Source organism: Phoenix dactylifera, chromosome 3 (genome assembly GCF_051530095.1).
Source record: "Phoenix dactylifera cultivar Ajwa chromosome 3, Ajwa_hap1_PhDact_Kaust_v1.1, whole genome shotgun sequence".
Classification (NCBI taxonomy): Eukaryota; Viridiplantae; Streptophyta; class Magnoliopsida; order Arecales; family Arecaceae; genus Phoenix; species Phoenix dactylifera.
Window position 1 is genome coordinate 39,627,501 of NC_143192.1, and position 18,918 is coordinate 39,646,418.

Genomic DNA, 18,918 nt, shown 5'->3' on the forward strand with positions numbered 1-18,918 from the left:
AACATAACAGAAGAGTAGAGCTCTGTGCATGCAGAGATAAAAATACAGTTGAACTGATCTATTCATCATAATGCCCAACCATAAGATCAGCTATCGCAGCCAAAGCAAGTGAATATCAAAGTGGATTTTCTAATTCCGATTCAGACATAACTCAAAGGCGAAACTGACCCAAAAACGAAATAACAGTCAGAAAAGTCCGCTGAAAGTTGTCAAATCAAGAGAGTCTAGTAGATATTGTATGTTAGTTTGCTCTACGTTTGATTGTCGCATAACTAGAAATGCATAATCTCCTCTTGACCCATATCATTAATGAAGCAGCATAAACATTGGTGTGTGAAACAAGTTCATGATAACATTCGCCACCTGCATCCTCTTGAATCAAATATCCTCTAGGTCTTGTTCCCGGATATCTTCGATTATATTCTACTCTGTCGCCTCCAAAAGTCAAGATAAGCAAAACTTACATCTCTTCCAATGGTACCAAATTTGCCACATAATTGTAACATAGACATTCTACTTTCCAATCTTGGTTTCATGTACCAGGTTGTTGATCATCATCCAATACAGATGCATCAAAAGCTCTGGACAAGATACATTACACATATAAGCCTTTGAAAATAGCACCTTCATTATAATGACCTCTTATAAATCACAAGGTCGATGGTCCATTTCAGCTTCTACTAGTTGCTAATTCACCACATTTCGTTACAGCTGCACATGCCATCCTTGAAATGGTGGTACAAGCATCCATCTTTCACAAGAATATCTCGTCCATCAATTTTGGAAATGAACTTTATTGATGTATGACAGTCCACACACATGCGGACATTTTTCAAGACACATATTGGACAGCGTGTATGCAAAGAGATGATTCCCAAACAAACTGCAAGCTTTTCAGTATGGTAGCAAGCAAAAGGATCAATTTTGCCATCATCACAGAACATGACATCCTGAGGAACATGACCAGCTTGTCTCATTTTACCAGCAAACTTGTTCCAAACATCCAAAATCTTATCAATTTCTGGATGTGAGCGATCTCCTGCTTTAAATGAGTGAACTCTCCTACCTATATGTATCCAGCTGCATGCGTTAACCAACTTTAGACCACGATCCTCCATGGCATTCCTTATATTCATAGCAGAATCCCACATGCCAGCCATGGCAAAGATATTGGAGAGTACAATGTAGTTTGAAGCATTTCTAGGCTCTAACTCAAATAGAGCACTTGCAGCTCTCCGTCCTATCTCATAATTTGAATGTAGCCTACAGGCTTTGAGAAGGGTAGACCACACACAAGCATCAGGTTCAAAGGGCATTCCTCTAATAACGTTCACTGACTTTTCTAGTAAACCAGCGGTGCCCATAATATCAACCATACAGGTGAAATGCTCCAAGGTAGGAGCAACACCGTAGACATCCTCCATTATTTTGAAATATTTCCAACCTTCATCCAGAAATCCTTCTTGATTGCAGGCTGAAAGAACTGTAGTGAAGGTAACATGGTCTGGCTTAATGCCAGATTGTTCCATCTCATTAAACAAGGCAACGGTATCTCTGGCCATCCTGTGAAGTGAATAACCAGCCATCATTGCATTCCATACTGCAACATCCTTTTGACTTATACAATCAAATATTACTCTGGCATCTGCAATACTACCACATTTGGCATACATATCTATCAATGCACTTGCAAGAATAACCGGGTACCCATCAGGTTTGTTTTTCTCAATGTAGCCATGTAATTCTCTCCCCAACCTCAGAGCTGCTGTGTTGCTGCAAGCCAGCAGAAGGATCATGAGAGTAATTGAACTAGGAAGAAAGTTTTGCTCGAGCATTTCTGGAAATAGTTTCAGAGCAGCTTCTGGCTCACCATTGTGGTTGTAACCTGCCATCAGAATGTTCCAAGACACAGTATTTTTATCTCTGATTTCACGAAACACCTTGGTTGCAGAAGTCATATCCTCACACTTAGCATACATGTCAACCAATGCACTTGAAACAAAAATGTTAGATTCAAAACAATTTCTCAGTACATAGCCATGGACTTCCTTTCCTAGATGATGTAGTTCGAGGCCAGTGCAAACCGAGAGGACCGAGGTTATGGTGACAGAATTTGGTTGAATTGATAACCGCAGCATTTTAATAGGAAGCTCATAGTTGTTCATGTTGGGCATTGCAGGCAACTGCATAGCTCGAAAAATTTCCAGAGCCTTGCCGGTAAGCCCAGAATGATGGAAGCCGGATACAAGTGCATTCATAGAGATGACATTAGGCTTCAGACCCATGTCACTCATCTTGGAAAACATCCTAAATACTTCATCTTTTTGCCCCTTTCTTGCATATGCAGCAAGAACAGTGTTGTAGGTGATTACATCAGGCTTCAGTCCATCTTCCTGCATCAACCGAAAAAGCTCAAGTGCCTCACTCATTCTATCCTCGTCGGCATATGCAGCAATCATTTCGTTCCACACTGTCTCATTCTTGTTCTCCAGCCCCAAAAATAACCTCTCTGCATACTCAAATTTTCCACACTTCCGATACATATCAATCAGTGAACCGCCCACAAAAACATTCATCTGAACCCCCTTCTTGATGACATATGAATGCAGCTCCTTGCCAAGATTCAGCCCCCGCAAACCAGAGCAGGCAGGGAGAATACTTGCTACAGTTACCGCATTTGGATTCTCATGGAAGCACATTCCACGGAAAACCTCCAAAGCATCCTCAAATCTCCCATTTTGAACACTTCCTGAGATCACTCCGTTCCAAGAATTGGCACCAGGCTTGGGCCCACTCGCTCTCATCTCCTCCAAAAGATGGAGGGCCACATCAATCTCCCCATTCCGAGCAAACCCAGAAATCAAAGCATTCCACGAGATCAAATCCGGGGCAATCCCATTAGCCCGCATTGATTCGAACTCCTGGGACGCCTCATCCAGAAGCCCAGCATCAGCATAGGCATTCACAAGGGCAGTCCACGAGACGACATCCTTCTCAGGCATCCGATCAAAGACGGCTCGCGATGAGGCAAGATCGCCGCTTTTTGCATACATATCAATGAAGGAATTGCCTATGAAAACGTCGAGCTCCAAACGAGCTCTCACCATGTACCCATGAACCGCGGCGCCCATCCTTAGGTTCCCGAGCTCAGAACAGGCCTTGAGGATCTTCGGGAGGAGGAACTTATCAGGCAAGGCGCCATCTCTTAGCATTTGAACGAACACCAAGAGCACGTCTTCCCACCTCCGCGACCGGCCATGGGAGGCAATCATCGATGCGTAGAGCGGGGCATTTCTGTGCGGCATTCCGTCGAACAGGCGAGCAGTGTTTGCAAAAGAGGCGGCGCCGCCGCACTCCTGGCGGCGAAAGGAGAGGCCGGCCTCTCCTGCGAGGCCGGACTTGGTGGCTCCGGCATAGCCCTGTGCGCGGGCGGCATCAAAGGGGGTGGGAGGGGGGAGGAGCAGGGGATCGATGGGCGTCGCTTTCTTTCGCCTCTCGTGATTGCCGATGCCTGTGGAGTGAGTGCTGGAGCTTCTAATTGGGCTGAGGTTAAGAGGGAAGAGGGCTTTGGAACGGCTGGGAGAGGAACGGATGGAGATAGAAGGGGATGGAAATGGAATGGCGCAAGGAGCCATTTTAATTGCTTGATAGTTTTAATGGCGGCAGGTGTCATCCATAGTTGGAGGTCTGCAAGAGAAACTGGGTTTGATACTTTGATGGTGCCGCCGGGCAATTTTGCTGACCTCGGAGCGCTCAGGTCTCGATCTCATAGACGCTGGATCCGAGAAAGAGCGGCGTTGAATGCCAGGTGGCAGGGATACAGCAAGAGGCTGGGTTGAGCCGAGCCCGGACTGGGTCAAGATCAGATCCTTTCAAATTGAACCTCGTCCTTTTTTTTACTCCTCTTAGCTACATTATAAGTAATAGTGTCATACCATGGGGATCCCGTTTCTTGTGCATGAGAAGTACTCTATGCCTTATGGCATGATAGATTTTGACATTTGGGATTGATGTAACCTGCAGGAATTATAGACAAAAATAAGATGATCGAATGCTAAATTGCCGAGTCAGGCATTAAGCCGGACTAGTAGCATTGAGCTTTTCCTAACTATAAATGTTTAAGTTTGATTCATTTTCCAATGCCATAAATAAGGTTGAAGCTTGTTTTCATGCTGCTCGATTAAGTTTGGATGAGAGCACGCTGTCGAGCCAGACCAAAGATGTCCCAAGTTGGTTCATTTGCAGCCCTTAATGCTTCCATCTACATTCAGGACCTATATAAAACCGTCAGAATTTAACTTTTTTTAAATATTTTACTAAAGATTTTTGCATGTCTGTCCTTATACAAATATTCAATTGCATATTTAACCCTGCAAATTGCAATTGACATGTCTAACCCTATTTTGAATTTTTCTGCATGTTGACCCCTCTCATCACCTTCCATTAGGTAATGTTATACCGCATGGTTATACTATTGTTAAAATATTATTAAATTTTAAAAAATATTATTAAATTGATGAAATAACATTTGTACACAAAATTGGCCCTAAATAATTTAAATTACATTACTTTATAAGAGTTGAATCAAACCCTCAACTATCAAATAAATTTCAAATATCTCAACCACCAAGACAGGAAAGGGTAATAACTGAAAATGATGATTTGTCCTAATCTAACTGAATTATTCCCACTTGCCTATAATATTCTTTTGATAGAAAAATGTGAGAACCGGCCCATATGAGCCATCCCAGATTGAAGTCGGCAACATCAACCAACTTCAATTCGAAAATTCAAAAAAAAAAAAAATTGGATCCGAATAGAGGAACCACATTTTCATGCCCGATCTGTCGGCCATTGAGAAGATAAGTCCGCGGGGTCATGGCTAGTGACAACTTCGCGGGCTGTTGGGTCGTGCAAACAGCCGCCATGATCATGAACGAGTGCAATGAGCGGAGCTAACCCCATCTGAAACATCTAAAAATCCCTCCTTTCCCTCCACTTGATCCACCATCGCGCTCCCTCCCTTCTTCTTCCTTACCTTCGACGGCCGACATGTTGCCACAACCAAGCTCTGCCACCCCTGAATCCCTTCTTTTTCTATGGATTTCTGGTTGCCTTGCTTCTGTTGTTCCAAGACCCACCTCTTTTCATCAAAAGCTACAACCGCCGCTGCAAGGTCCACTGCCCCTGCAACTCGCCGGCGAGTCCTATCCTCCCATTGCCTATTTGGCCAGGTGGCTGCTACCTTGGGCAGCTTGGGGCGCTGCCCCTTTCTCCTTCCTCCATTTCCTCCGATGCACGCTCGAACCATTGTGGCACTTTGCTTCCAGTTGCGCCACCGACTACACCATTGTGCCCAAGGTCGCGCCACCACCGGACCATGTTCCTTTCTCTTCCCTTTCTTTTCTTCCCTCTCTTCCCTGCCATTCTTCTTTGCATTCTATCTTCTTCTTCTTCCTCCTCTAATTCTTTCTTTCTTTCCATTTTATTTATTTATTTATAGATTAATTTCTCAAGTCCTCTTTTCTCTCTCTTTAACTCATGGGGCCATACATATTGATTGATTCAAGTTAACCCAGACTGACAACCAAACCCATACCCTTAATCGAATTCGGGTTGAGACTCTTCCTTCTCTCTTCTCTCTCTTTCTCTCTCTAAGCAAGACTCAAGAATCTTAGTTCAAAGCCATGACTCTCTTTTGCTCGGATCCAAGTTAACCCCGGTGTAGAGACCTTGCACAATCTTGATACCCGAGCGGCATACCAACCTAGCACCTGGCTTTGTGAATTTGGTTACCATTAATCTTTATTAAGCCATCTAAATTATAGCTCTTTGATAGGTGCATGAAAATGTACCTTTTTAACACTACCACTTTAGGTTTGATTTTTTGGACTTAAGCATGGTTTGTGATATTTTTCTAATCTGAGCTTTACTTCACAAAGTGTCCAAGTCTTAATTGATTTTGGTGATTTTATTGTAGGAATAGAGTTAAGGAGCTTGAATATCCCATTGCAGTTCGAATGAAATGAAACTTGGTGGGGATGAAGTAGACATGTTGAGGTTTCATATGCATTAAGAATCAGGTCAATTGGAGCTCCAGAGAGAAAGTTATGAAGTTGCAAAGTTAGGTTTCCCTAAACCGCCAGCTTGGGCCCTGACAGATCATATATTTATATAGTATTTCGATAATTTCGGGATCTACAGAAGTCCAATTGAGATGATTCAAATTTTGATGGAAACTAGACTTCCAGATCTTTCTAATGACTATAAGAACACAAAATTTGAAGATCAGATGCAATCTGGAGAGCCTCCCAAACTTCATGCTGACGTTGGTGCTCGAGGGTAAAGTCGGAAAAACACATGCAAACGTGTCTAAGTCGTGTTTCCTAGGGTTTTTAGCCCCAAAACCATATATATACTTGGAGGAGCACGCCGTTCTGAAGGAAAAAAGGCTGCATTACAAAGAAATCATCAAGAGGAGCCAAAAATTCATGGAGAGCTAATTCTTTGGTGAAGCTAGGGATGAACTCGCTTGGATGATGGTAGTTTCATTTATATTTGATCTATGTAATAGATTCTCATGTTGATATAATTCTTGTTTATCATTTCTCATCAATAGATCTTTCTTGTGTTGGGATAATCTTGAACATATTCTTTTCATAGATTCAGCCATGTCTTTTTCTATAGAATTGTTGAGGTGCTTGATTATATCTAGATTTAATTATTTATCCAGTTGTGATTTTTTGCTGAAATATTGCCATTGGGTATATTTTTATCTTTGAATCTGAGTCCAAAAGGATAACAATCATTGGTTTTAAAAGAGGAGAATGATTTTTTAGAATTACCACTAAATATTTTGATTATAATGCTATATCTTCCGATTAGAGAATCTGGTACTATGATCTCAATTGAGTTATCCAATGGATCAAATATGAATGGAATTACTTGATTCAAGTGAGAAATTTCCGATGCTTTGCTGCCATTAATTCTGGTCACATATTTTCACTACTACAATCTAATTGTCAATTTACTTTTAAATATTCACATCACATTTTACTGCTTTAATATTTCTTTTTAGTTTTGTAGTTCCTTTTAGCGTTCCTACCTTCTTCCTGTGGAATCGACACCCCAATATATACTGCGATAGCCGCGTTATTCTTTGGGCATAATCACTCTTCTAGATGAGTTTAGTTCGCCTTATTCAGATTGACCCGAGCAATTGGGCACACCACCTCACCGACCTAATTTGAAGGATGAGGTCGTATCCCCAGTCGTATTTTAATTTTTTAACTTTATTTAGCTTCTAAGATAATGATAAAAATAATTATATTTTAATGATATTAAAATAGATGAATTTCACCAGTCTAACTAAAGTAGAATTTTGAAGTGAAAAGAGATAAGTAACCTAATGCTTCAAAGTATGTTTTCCATTTTTTTAGTAAAATGATAATTAGTTTATTAAATTTGATAGTGATATCTATTTTATAATTGGTTAAATGAGTCGTGCATGCTATTTTACAATAGTATTTTCTTAAAAATATGTTATATATTATGTTATCAAATTTAAAAAATATGACTAAGCAAATTATAAAATTTATTTCATATGTATGTATTCTCAGCATGATTATGATATGACCTTGCCAATGAAGATTATTCGATGATCCTATCAACTTGTAATCTAAAAAATTAGTTTCAACCCATGCCACTAGCTTATGTGGCCATAGCCTGATTTGGGTCTCTATTATTAGTTTCTAAAAATACTAATAATAATTTTTAAAAAGATGTATGTATTACAAAATTTGATTTATTCTTAATTAGTATCTTGCTATTTGTTTGATATGCTTAGACCCTATTTATTGTGTTCTCTTGCTTATTGGGCTGGTGTGGCTCATTATTCTATTTTTTTTATTTTTCTGATTCTGACTAATGATTGCTCGGAACTTAGGAGAGTGCGCTAAAAAGATATTCATAATTATTGGACTTCCAGTTTAGACTAATTAGACTTGTTTAGTTTTAACATTTTATTTGAATTGAATCATAATAGTTAGTTGGCATATTTTGACTTATGTCATTTTGGAATAATTGATTATTAAAATTATTTATTTAGATCTTGATTTAAATTGATTTAATTTCTATGAATTAAAGAATTGCTATTATTGTTTTGATCAGTAGCCTTGCATGCTTGTATAGTCCATCCTGCACGTATGCACTCCGAGTTCGAAGTTTGACAAAAAATGAACAAAGTACATACTTTATTTTTTCTTTTGGATATGCTTAAAATTGTCAATAACAACCAATTCATCAATTCTACACACTTTTCTATATTACATAACTTTTGATGAATTTTGTAAAACTAGATGATTTTTGATTATTTTATATTCATTCTACCATTAAAAGAAGTGTAGAATATAGATTCAAGTATTTTTCAAAAGAAATAATAAAATAAAAAATTTATCAATAGGTATACATTTTTTTTCTCTTTGATAGAAAAATAAAAAATACATGTTCTTCATTTTATTTTCTAGATACTTTCCAACTCTTTTTTTTTTTGGTACAACGGCGGCTTATATAGTTGTGAATGCGGCCAACAAAATCAGAAAATAGGAGTCCACGTAGGGGGTCAGGTAAGGGGCCTTGGTTTCCTCATATGAATCCACCGAAGTTGTAAGCAGCAAAGAAGGCAACCCAGTCAACAGTACCATTTGTCTCTCTGTTGACGTGTGTGGCCAAGTGAGAGCCATACTCCCCTAGAAATCTGCGGATGTCGTGGAGCAGCGGCCCTCCCTCCACATCGCCTCAAAATATCGCCTCTTCGACCCCAAACCCAATCGATCACCGTGGCCGAGTTCCCCTCAAGGAGGATCTGGTCTGCACCCAGCTCCCACCTCGCAGCTCTAAACTTGCACAACCAACAGACATGTCGAAGATACACCGACCCCCGGCCGCCATTAGTCTGGCATCATGATATCTAATCACAAATTCTATGCCTACAACTTCCATCCACACCAATGCTACCATCAAAGTTCACCTTTAAAAAATCGGAGGGTGGGGGAACCTAAGAGATGAGCACAGTTCTAGACACTGCAAGAGCAGAATGAGGGCTCCAAATTTCTCTAGCCATCCATCCCGGAAGATGAAACTGTAATAGCGCCGAGAATCTACGCCGCATGCAGTAGAGCTTTATCTGCCACCACCCTAGGAGGAGCATTGCCACCCTCGAAGATCCAGGCATTCCTATCCAGCCAACAGTGGTAGGCCAGGTAGGCAGCACAAGCCCCCCTCTCCTCAAGATCAGACCCCTGCTAAAAGGTCTTTAGGAAGCGAAGGAAGTCCTCAAGCAACGTCCACCTCTGCCATTAGTCGGGATAGGCTGCAGCACACCCCCAGATTTGACATGCTCGCGAACACTCAAGAAGCACATGGTATATGGACTCCTCCAGCTCTGTGCAGAAGGCGCATACCGATTGGATCCTTACTTCCTATCGTGCCAGCACGGCTTTGGTAGGTAGACACCCCAAAGCCACCTTTTAGAGGAACAAAGCTATCCAGAGGTGAATGCGCATTCGTCAAATCCAGCCCCCCTCAATCTATCGAGCTAAAGTCCTTCCGACCACCCCAGATAAGTCCTGGGCTCACACCACTGACCTCCCAGTCATGCTCCAGACTCTCCGGTCCACTGCTTCACCTGTGGGGATCGGTAGGGATAGGCCCCGCTCCGCGAGCTGTTCCCCAAACATATGTCTAACTAGATTTTTGTCCCACCTCCACTCCCTTGGAGCAAAGAGATCACAAACTTTGTGCCACTCCAGCTAGCTGTGGTCAATTAGGGTGGGCCAACCTTGCAGAGGGACCTCAGATAGCCACCTGTCCTCCAAGATGTTGATAACCTATCCATCCCTGATCTCCGAAGTTGGATTCATCCTTCAATTGGGGTCAAGTTTAAGTTTAGACTAGAGTTAGGCCCTGTTTGGGGGAGCTTTTGGCCCTCCAAAAGTACTTTTAGATGAAAAACTGTATTTGGTAAATTTTTCGAAAAGCTGTTTCAGCTTTTGCGGGAAGCTGAAAACAGCTTTTGGGAGGAAGCTCCAATTTGCAGCTTTTGGGAGGAAGCTGTTTCAGCTTTTTCGGAAAGCTGTATTTTTGACAAAAATGCCCATATTAAAATAACATAATTACATACTTTGTCCCTTTATAAACCTAAAAATCTGCTGGAGCCAAGTACTCTAGCCGTCAGACTCCCTTCCGTAAGAAAAGGTATTTTTTTTTTCAATTTTTGTATGCATCTCTTGGACCATATTTTAGAAGAAAAAATTTTTAATCATTTTCCATACCTTCCAAAATCAATCTATTGTTTTTTTTATCATCAACCTCGCGGCCTACGCTAAGGTCCTCCTCGAGCGTGGACCACGAAGAAGAGCCCCTGGACCGCGGAAAATTATTTTATGGAAAATTATAGGAAATTATTATGGAAAATTATTTTATACTAATAATTATAATATTTTATACCTTTATTTTTGTATTATACTATAAATATAATATCATATTATATTATATCATAATACATTAATATGTTATGTTAAATAATTTAATATTATGTTATATTATGAAAAATTAATTTATACTAATAATTATAATATTTTATACCTTTATTTTTGTATTATACTATAAATATAATATCATATTATATTATAGCATAAAACATTAATATGTTATGTTAAATAATTTAATATTATGTTATATTATGAAAAATTAATTTATACTAATAATTATAATATTTTATACCTTTATTTTTGTATTATACTATAAATATAATATCATATTATATTATATCATAATACATTAATATGTTATGTTAAATAATTTAATATTATGTTATATTATGAAAAATTAATTTATACTAATAATTATAATATTTTATACCTTTATTATTGTATTATATTATAAATATTATATTATATTACATTACATTATAATACATTAATATGTTATTTTAAATAATTTAATATTATGTTATATTATGAGAAATTAATTTATACTAATAATTATAATATTTTATACTTTTATTATTGTATTATACTATAAATATAATATATATTACGTTATATCATAATACATTAATATGTTATGTTAAATAATTTAATATTATGTTATATTACCAAATATTAATTTACTCTAATAATTATATTACTATTATGCTATATTAACATAATATTATTTTATATTACAATAATATTATACTATATCGTATATTTATGTATTAATTTATGTTATGTTTTATTATGTTCTGTTGTATAATATTATGCAATGTCCTTTATGGTAATTTTGTCATGCAAAAGTATTTTCTCAGTTTGTTTATCAAACACAAAACAAAGTACCACAGCACTTTACGAATGTAGTTACCAAACAGCAAACAGCTTTTTATAACAGCTCTACTTCAGACAGCTCTACTTCCAACAGCTCTACTGCCAACAGCTCCCCAAACAGGGCCTTAGTCTTCTAAATTTGGTTGTAGTTAATTACTACATTGTTAAAGTAGACCAATCCAAACGCAAGTTTGACCTCCATGTCGTTAAACTAGATAAGTTCAAGTCAAGATATTGGTAGACCCCAACGTGCCTATGTTGGAACTAAGTTCTTGTTGTCATGTACAACTTTGCTTATATTCACATCAAGTGTAAATTATGTCCAATTTTATTTATTTATTTACTTATTACACTGCTCAAAACTAGGGTTATGTAACTGGTTAAGGCATGTAATATTGAGCGCGCAAAATTAAAGAAATTCAAATTTTATGCATGCTATATTCTGTCTTCTTGATAAAGTTCTTGATCAGTGGTGCTCGATATTTGGGGATAACTAATGGTGAATTCTTGAGTTCTTTGGAATCCATGGAACCCACATAGACAGAAAAAAAGAAGAAAGAAATCTATTGTAGCTTGAATTTTGATTGGGTCATAATCAAAGTACTCAATTGTGTATCTCACGTTTCTCTAAAAAAGTGCTTCCCTGGATGAGCAAATTTGTGATCCCTTAGAGAAGAATATTCATTTAGCATGCAAAGTAATCATATCCAACTTTAGATAAAACTTATAGATTAAGGGTCAACGAAAAAACTAGTTGTCCACTCGTGAACGTAATAACTAATCTATCTACAATATATATATTAGATAAATACAACTCGCTTTGCCAACTCAATATGAAACCTGTGACTTAGGACATATGAGTATGTAATATTTAATAAAAATTACTATTAATTTTTTCCAAAGCATTCTAAACAGTTGAAGTCAAATTATGTTAAATTTGATTCAGAAATTTGTAAGCAATTCATGGTTTAATTGAAGATATATAAGTGATTCTCCTTTTATTCAAAAAAGTAAAGATGTATGTCTTTGATGAAGTTTTTTTCCAATGACATCTATGGGTTTTGCCAACTTCATAAGAAGCTTGCTGACTTAAATGTAATTTAAGATTCTCTCACCAAGAGATAAAAAAAGATTTAAGGTTAAACAAGGAACTTGAAGAATATTAGATTCACATTAAATGATCAATTAATTAGCAAAAATAGTGTGCAGGAAATGAATCTAATTAGATAAAAATACCAGAAAGATGGAGTCCCATGTATAACCATTAAAAGAAAGTGCAACATCCTGTCATGAACATGAACCGAGGGTTCGCATATTATTTTTCAAAAGAAGAGTGGAGCCTCACCAAAACCTGTCATAGGGCAACATGAAACAACATGTGAATAGAACTTATTGTTGGAAAATAGACCCGGGGGTGATCGCAAACCGAGGAGGAGGAGCTTCTGCTGCAGTACGGTAGCGGACGGCTGTCTCCGGTGGACCTGCAAAAAGTCTTTGGCCGGAGGATCCAGCGAAGGCCCTCCGATGCTTAAGTCAGAGAGAAACTTTGGAGATATTTTAATGGAGAGATATTTTAATGATCTCCCTAGAGTCTCCCTCCTCTTTTATAGGAGGGGTGTAGCGGTTACACGCAATCGGACGTGATTGCGCAAATCTTGGTTTAAATGAAGTACCTTAGATGGCCCGAGATATCGGGCTAACTGGTGATCGGTTGAGATTGTGTGAATTCAAATATTGACAGCTGTTGTGGCGGAGATTGCGGAATTTGATCCTGGATATAGAGAATTTGATGGTCCTTAGGCGGACCAGCTTGACTGTTGGTGGAGTCGGGGTCGGCTCGAGGTCAATTGGGTTTTGCTCAGCCGAGACCATGCGTGCCGAGGTCATTTCTGCCGAGGTCATGCCTGCCGAGGTCATGCTTGCCGAGGTCGTTCCTGCCGAGGTCATTCTTATTGAGATTACGCCTGCCATCGGATTCAGGTGCTTTAATTATATTTTGTGGGATGGTCCACTTTTTTCCCCATCAGAACTTACCCTCTATTAGCTAATCTATAGAAGATGATTCTGTTTCGATCTTTGAAGCTAAGAGTGAGTTCGATTGAGTTGCTTCTTATGTTAACTGTTGTGGGTGTGGTGCCAAATTTAGTCCCATACCGACTAGGCAGCGGAAAGGTCTGTGCCTTATAAGGAGGGAAAACCTCTTTCCTCACGAGACGCCTTTTGTGGGGCAAAACCGTGCGGGTATCCCTCCGTCAGCGTTGGACGCGCGGGCCGGAGTCCCAGAGCGGACAATACCTCGTGGGGGACGCGGGCCGTTCTCTGTCGTCAGTTGGTTGGGACTGTGCTGTTGTCGGGTCAGAAGGCCTGCAAAAAAGTAAAGATGTATGTCTTTGATGAAGTTTTTTTCCAATGACATCTATGGGTTTTGCCAACTTCATAAGAAGCTTGCTGACTTAAATGTAATTTAAGATTCTCTCACCAAGAGATAAAAAAAGATTTAAGGTTAAACAAGGAACTTGAAGAATATTAGATTCACATTAAATGATCAATTAATTAGCAAAAATAGTGTGCAGGAAATGAATCTAATTAGATAAAAATACCAGAAAGATGGAGTCCCATGTATAACCATTAAAAGAAAGTGCAACATCCTGTCATGAACATGAACCGAGGGTTCGCATATTATTTTTCAAAAGAAGAGTGGAGCCTCACCAAAACCTGTCATAGGGCAACATGAAACAACATGTGAATAGAACTTATTGTTGGAAAATAGACCCGGGGGTGATCGCAAACCGAGGAGGAGGAGCTTCTGCTGCAGTACGGTAGCGGACGACTGTCTCCGGTGGACCTGCAAAAAGTCTTTGGCCGGAGGATCCAGCGAAGGCCCTCCGATGCTTAAGTCAGAGAGAAACTTTGGAGATATTTTAATGGAGAGATATTTTAATGATCTCCCTAGAGTCTCCCTCCTCTTTTATAGGAGGGGTGTAGCGGTTACACGCAATCGGACGTGATTGCGCAAATCTTGGTTTAAATGAAGTACCTTAGATGGCCCGAGATATCGGGCTAACTGGTGATCGGTTGAGATTGTGTGAATTCAAATATTGACAGCTGTTGTGGCGGAGATTGCGGAATTTGATCCTGGATATAGAGAATTTGATGGTCCTTAGGCGGACCAGCTTGACTGTTGGTGGAGTCGGGGTCGGCTCGAGGTCAATTGGGTTTTGCTCAGCCGAGACCATGCGTGCCGAGGTCATTTCTGCCGAGGTCATGCCTGCCGAGGTCGTGCTTGCCGAGGTCGTTCCTGCCGAGGTCATTCTTATTGAGATTACGCCTGCCATCGGATTCAGGTGCTTTAATTATATTTTGTGGGATGGTCCACTTTTTTCCCCATCAGAACTTACCCTCTATTAGCTAATCTATAGAAGATGATTCTGTTTCGATCTTTGAAGCTAAGAGTGAGTTCGATTGAGTTGCTTCTTATGTTAACTGTTGTGGGTGTGGTGCCAAATTTAGTCCCATACCGACTAGGCAGCGGAAAGGTCTGTGCCTTATAAGGAGGGGAAACCTCTTTCCTCACGAGGCGCCTTTTGTGGGGCAAAACCGTGCGGGTATCCCTCCGTCAGCGTTGGACGCGCGGGCCGGAGTTCCAGAGCGGACAATACCTCGTGGGGGACGCGGGCCGTTCTCTGTCGTCAGTTGGTTGGGACTGTGCTGTTGTCGGGTCAGAAGGCCCGCAACAGATGGCGCGCCAGGAAGGGGCCTTCCCGTACATAGAAACTCTTCCTGGGCCTGGGGGGTTGCGTCGACTCAGGCCGGCCCAAGACCTTCCTGCTGGGGGGGCTATGTTATGGGTGTGGTGCCGAATTTAGTCCCATACCGACTAGGCAGCGGAAAGGTATGTGCCTTATAAGGAGGGAAAACCTCTTTCCTCACGAGGCGTCTTTTGTGGGGCAAAACCGTGCGGATATCCCTCCGTCAGCGCTGGACGCGCGGGTCGGAAAAAATTTCCCCCGAAGCGCTGGACGCACGGGCTGAAAAAAAATTCCCCCCGTAGCGCTGGATGCACCACAATACTTCGTGGGGGACGCGGGCCATTCTCCGTCGTCAGTTGGTTGGGACTGTGCTGTTGTCGGATCGGAAGGCCCGCAACATTAGCCACCATTTTGACAATATCATGTGGAGCTCCATCTCTGTTTTCTTCGATTTCTTTTTGCGGCTAAGTCTCCTAGCATATTTACAATTATATGCCCAGTAATTTCACCACATTTCAGAAGAGTAAAAAAACTGCAGCTAGAATTGAAGCTCTTGCATATCATGGCAAAAAAGGTACTCGAGATAATAAGCATCCGTTGTTATATGTAGAAGCAGCAAGTAAAGGACCAACAACAACAAAAAAAAAAAAGGACAAACACTTCATTAACCTTCGAGCAACAGATAATATACGCCAATAATTTGATCGTTTCACACTCCCCACTGTAATGATCCGACTCCACTGTAATAACTGCAGCAAACTGAAAACAATATATCCCCACTTCAGTCCTTCACTCTCCCCACCACCGGTAATATATACTCCAATGTTATAAATAAAAGATGCAAATTAAAATACAGTGTACCCCGTTATTTTTTCCTTTAGCCGTTCATCAACGCCACGGCAGCCTCCTGGACCAGCGGGCCGGTGGCGTGCACGAATTTCTCCGCCTCCCTTTCCACTTGTTCCCGGCACTGGCCTCCACCTTCCCTCCCCTCTCCCATTCTCTTAACGAACGCCACGAACCGCCTCCAATTATCCGGCTGGAACAAATCCGGCCCCATCCTGAGGTACGTGAACGCCTTCATCTTCTCGCCCTCTACGGCCGTCTGCACGATCTGGTCGTGCGCCGTCTCGTCGTACCGCGGCAGCGCGTTCTCCCCGGCGAGCCCCACCCCGGCCGCCCGCGCCGCCGCCGCGACCTGCCGCACCAGCCCCTCCGGCCGGCAGCAAGCCTCCCCGGACTGCTCCTCGTCCCGCATCTCCACGCACGTGAAGTTGAACACCGCCCCGTGCCGGCCCAGCATCTGCGCGATCGGGAGGTAACCGTCGCGGAAGCGGGTATTGTAGTAGCCGGCGGTTAGCTCAGGGGCGTGGGAGCGGGTGCCGTAGTGCCAGTGGATGCCGGCGACCTTGACGGAGATCTTGACGCCGGCGCCATGGAAGACAGAAGTCGCGGCGGAGAGGACGCGCTCGCCGTGGTCGAGGAGCATCTGGGAGTACCAGGTGAGGAAGAACTCGCCGTACGGGCCGTTCCATCCGCCCTCGCGCTGGAAGAACGGGGCGTCCTCCGGCCAGCTGTTGTAGTTCCCGGCGTCGGAGGGCCCACCGTGGCCCCACTCCGGCTTCCCCGCCGCCTCCGCCGCCGCCTTCAGGCTGCTCAGCATATACTGCAACACAGCCAAAAGCAAACTTTCCGGTGAGATCTGATCACAATCCCCCGATCTCTCATCAGAATCCAAAAGAATAAATACCCTATCATAGCACTGGAAAGCGCCGATGCCGGGGTACTTCCAGGTGCCGTTGAGCTCGGGATACGATGGAAATCGGAGCTCACCCGCGGGCCCCATCCCAACTTGTATCTCCTGGCGACACGTAAAGAAGAAGAGAGTCTCGACGCGTTAGGTTAGGTTGGGTTAGGTTTGATCTGATTCGAAGTTTGATGAGGAACGGAGCCGAGAAGAGACTTACGACGATGGTGGAGCCGAGAAGGGGTTGGAAGCGGTCGCGGAAGGCGCGCATGAAGTCGGCGTAGCACTGGACGGGGGTGCGGCCCTTGAGGAGGGGGAGGGCGTCGCAGCCTAGAGAGACGTACTCGTAGTTCCGGCGTCCCCACTGGTCCGTGTAGGCCAGGTCCGGGTCCTTCTCCATCTCCTCCAGCACCCATCTCGGCAGCGGTATCCTGCACCCGCATCACCATTTTAGGCATGATCCCGTGAACAGACGCTAGCGCTCCACGTGAACAGACTCGAAATTCACGTGATGAATCACATGCTTTCCGTGGATTGGCGATTCCGCGCAACTACCAAGCGCATGCGACCCTGCCGTTGCCGGCACGCGAGCGGCCCGTACAGGAAGGAAAAAGAGAAATATATAGAAAAACAAATAGAAAGAGATAAAGAGCAGGAGGGGAGAAGGATACGCACGTGCAAGAGTCACCGACGTTCCCGCCGCACTGGTGGAAGGACATAACGGCCTGGACCTTGAGGCCGATCCGCCTCGCCATCTCCATCAGATCGGAATAACCTCCCCAGTCGTACTCCCCCGGCCGCTCCGCCTCCACGATCCCCCACCAAACATCCACCATCACCCCCTCCACCCCCGCGCTCTTCAGCGCCTGCAAGCTCGCATTCATCGCCTTCCGCCGGTTCACCCCGCCCCCCGGCCTCACCGTGTCCAGCGGCAGCATCACGTACACCGGCACCCCCTTCCCCATTCCCATCTCCGCCCGGCCGCCGTACTCCCTCACCTCCCCCTCCGCCGTCTCCGCCGCCGCGTCCGTCACCAGCGCCTGGCACGCCACCGACAGGTCCGGCCTCGTCGTCCCCAGCACCGGCGACCGACAGGGACTAACCGGCGGCGACATCTGGTCGATCTCCCCGGCCCCTAGCCGCCGGCACCGCAGGTTAGCCAGCGGCACCTGTGGCCTCCACACCGCCGCCGCGCTCACCGCCGTCGCCGGCTGCTCGCCGCCGTGCTCCGCCACCGGCGTCCCGCAGAGCACCCCGATTTGGTGACCTAAATTCAACGCCATTCCGATCGTCCCCTTCTCCCCTTCTCCCTCTCTCTCTATAAATATATATTTTTAGCTAAAACTCTCTCCCTATATTTCGGTGGTCACGTTGTTTAGATAAATGAGTGGAGGAGAGCGAGCCTCTATATACATTATACAGGCGAGAGATCTCGAAGGATCCGTTGGCTTCGTTGTTCGCGCGTCGTTTAAGCCACGCGATAACCTGCGGCTAGGATTACTCTCTCCATTCTTTTTAAACGGACGGTTGGTTTTGTCCAAGCGTGAGTTGCTCCCGAGTTCAACGCACAGAAGTAGGGCCAATGGGAAGACCCCGCGTGTCCCTTCTGAACTGGGGACGGCGACACGTTTGCCGATCTCTACGCGGTGGCGTGCGCTCCTGGAGGCTTCGGGAACTCGCTGGCGATGGCCATCACGAGAGAGTCGCGAATTTTGGCGAACGCCATGCGTTTGGACGGCCGGTTAAGCAACTTGGTCTCGTTAATTGGGCGGCCAGTCGACGTGATGCTTAGGAGTATTGCCAACTGCTCGCTAAGGCGGCTGGCCAAACTTCGATGTTACTGGTAATCGTAGGACCTGGAACTTATGCATTATTGGAGAGGACTCCAGAGTCCAGACATTGGGAAGGTTGTTTTTATTCCACTGCACTGGAGATTGCCAAGTTGATGCTTTGCGGATAGTTTTGTGGGTTGGATTGCAGCAAGAGATTAGGGTGAGGATGAGGGAAGCATTTGCAGTTTTGCACCAATCTAGTTTGTGAAGGGCTTCATGTCTAAGTG

At 43.1% G+C, this 18,918-nt stretch overlaps 2 protein-coding genes across 3 annotated transcripts in view; both read right to left on the reverse strand.

Moving 5' to 3' along the window:
- Positions 1–3,947, reverse strand: part of LOC103695547 (pentatricopeptide repeat-containing protein At5g16860-like) — a 4,472-nt gene extending 525 nt beyond the window's left edge. The window contains exon 1 of one of the 2 annotated variants that reach the window (XM_039123187.3): positions 169–3,947. In XM_039123187.3, coding sequence (XP_038979115.3) covers positions 693–3,635 — 2,943 coding nt within the window. In that variant the 5' untranslated portion in view covers positions 3,636–3,947 and the 3' untranslated portion in view covers positions 169–692. The remainder of the gene's footprint in view (positions 1–168) is intronic. The other variant, XM_039123191.3, reaches the window with a different exon arrangement.
- An 11,807-nt stretch (positions 3,948–15,754) lies between these two features.
- On the reverse strand, positions 15,755–18,303 carry BAM1 (beta-amylase 1). The gene is made up of 4 exons (XM_008776910.6): positions 17,535–18,303; positions 17,080–17,290; positions 16,863–16,973; positions 15,755–16,778 (listed from the first exon to the last, which is right to left on the reverse strand). Exons 1-4 carry the CDS (start codon positions 18,140–18,142, stop codon positions 15,990–15,992), a joined length of 1,719 nt encoding a protein of 572 aa, XP_008775132.3. The 5' UTR covers positions 18,143–18,303; the 3' UTR covers positions 15,755–15,989.
- Positions 18,304–18,918: the final 615 nt, after the last annotated feature.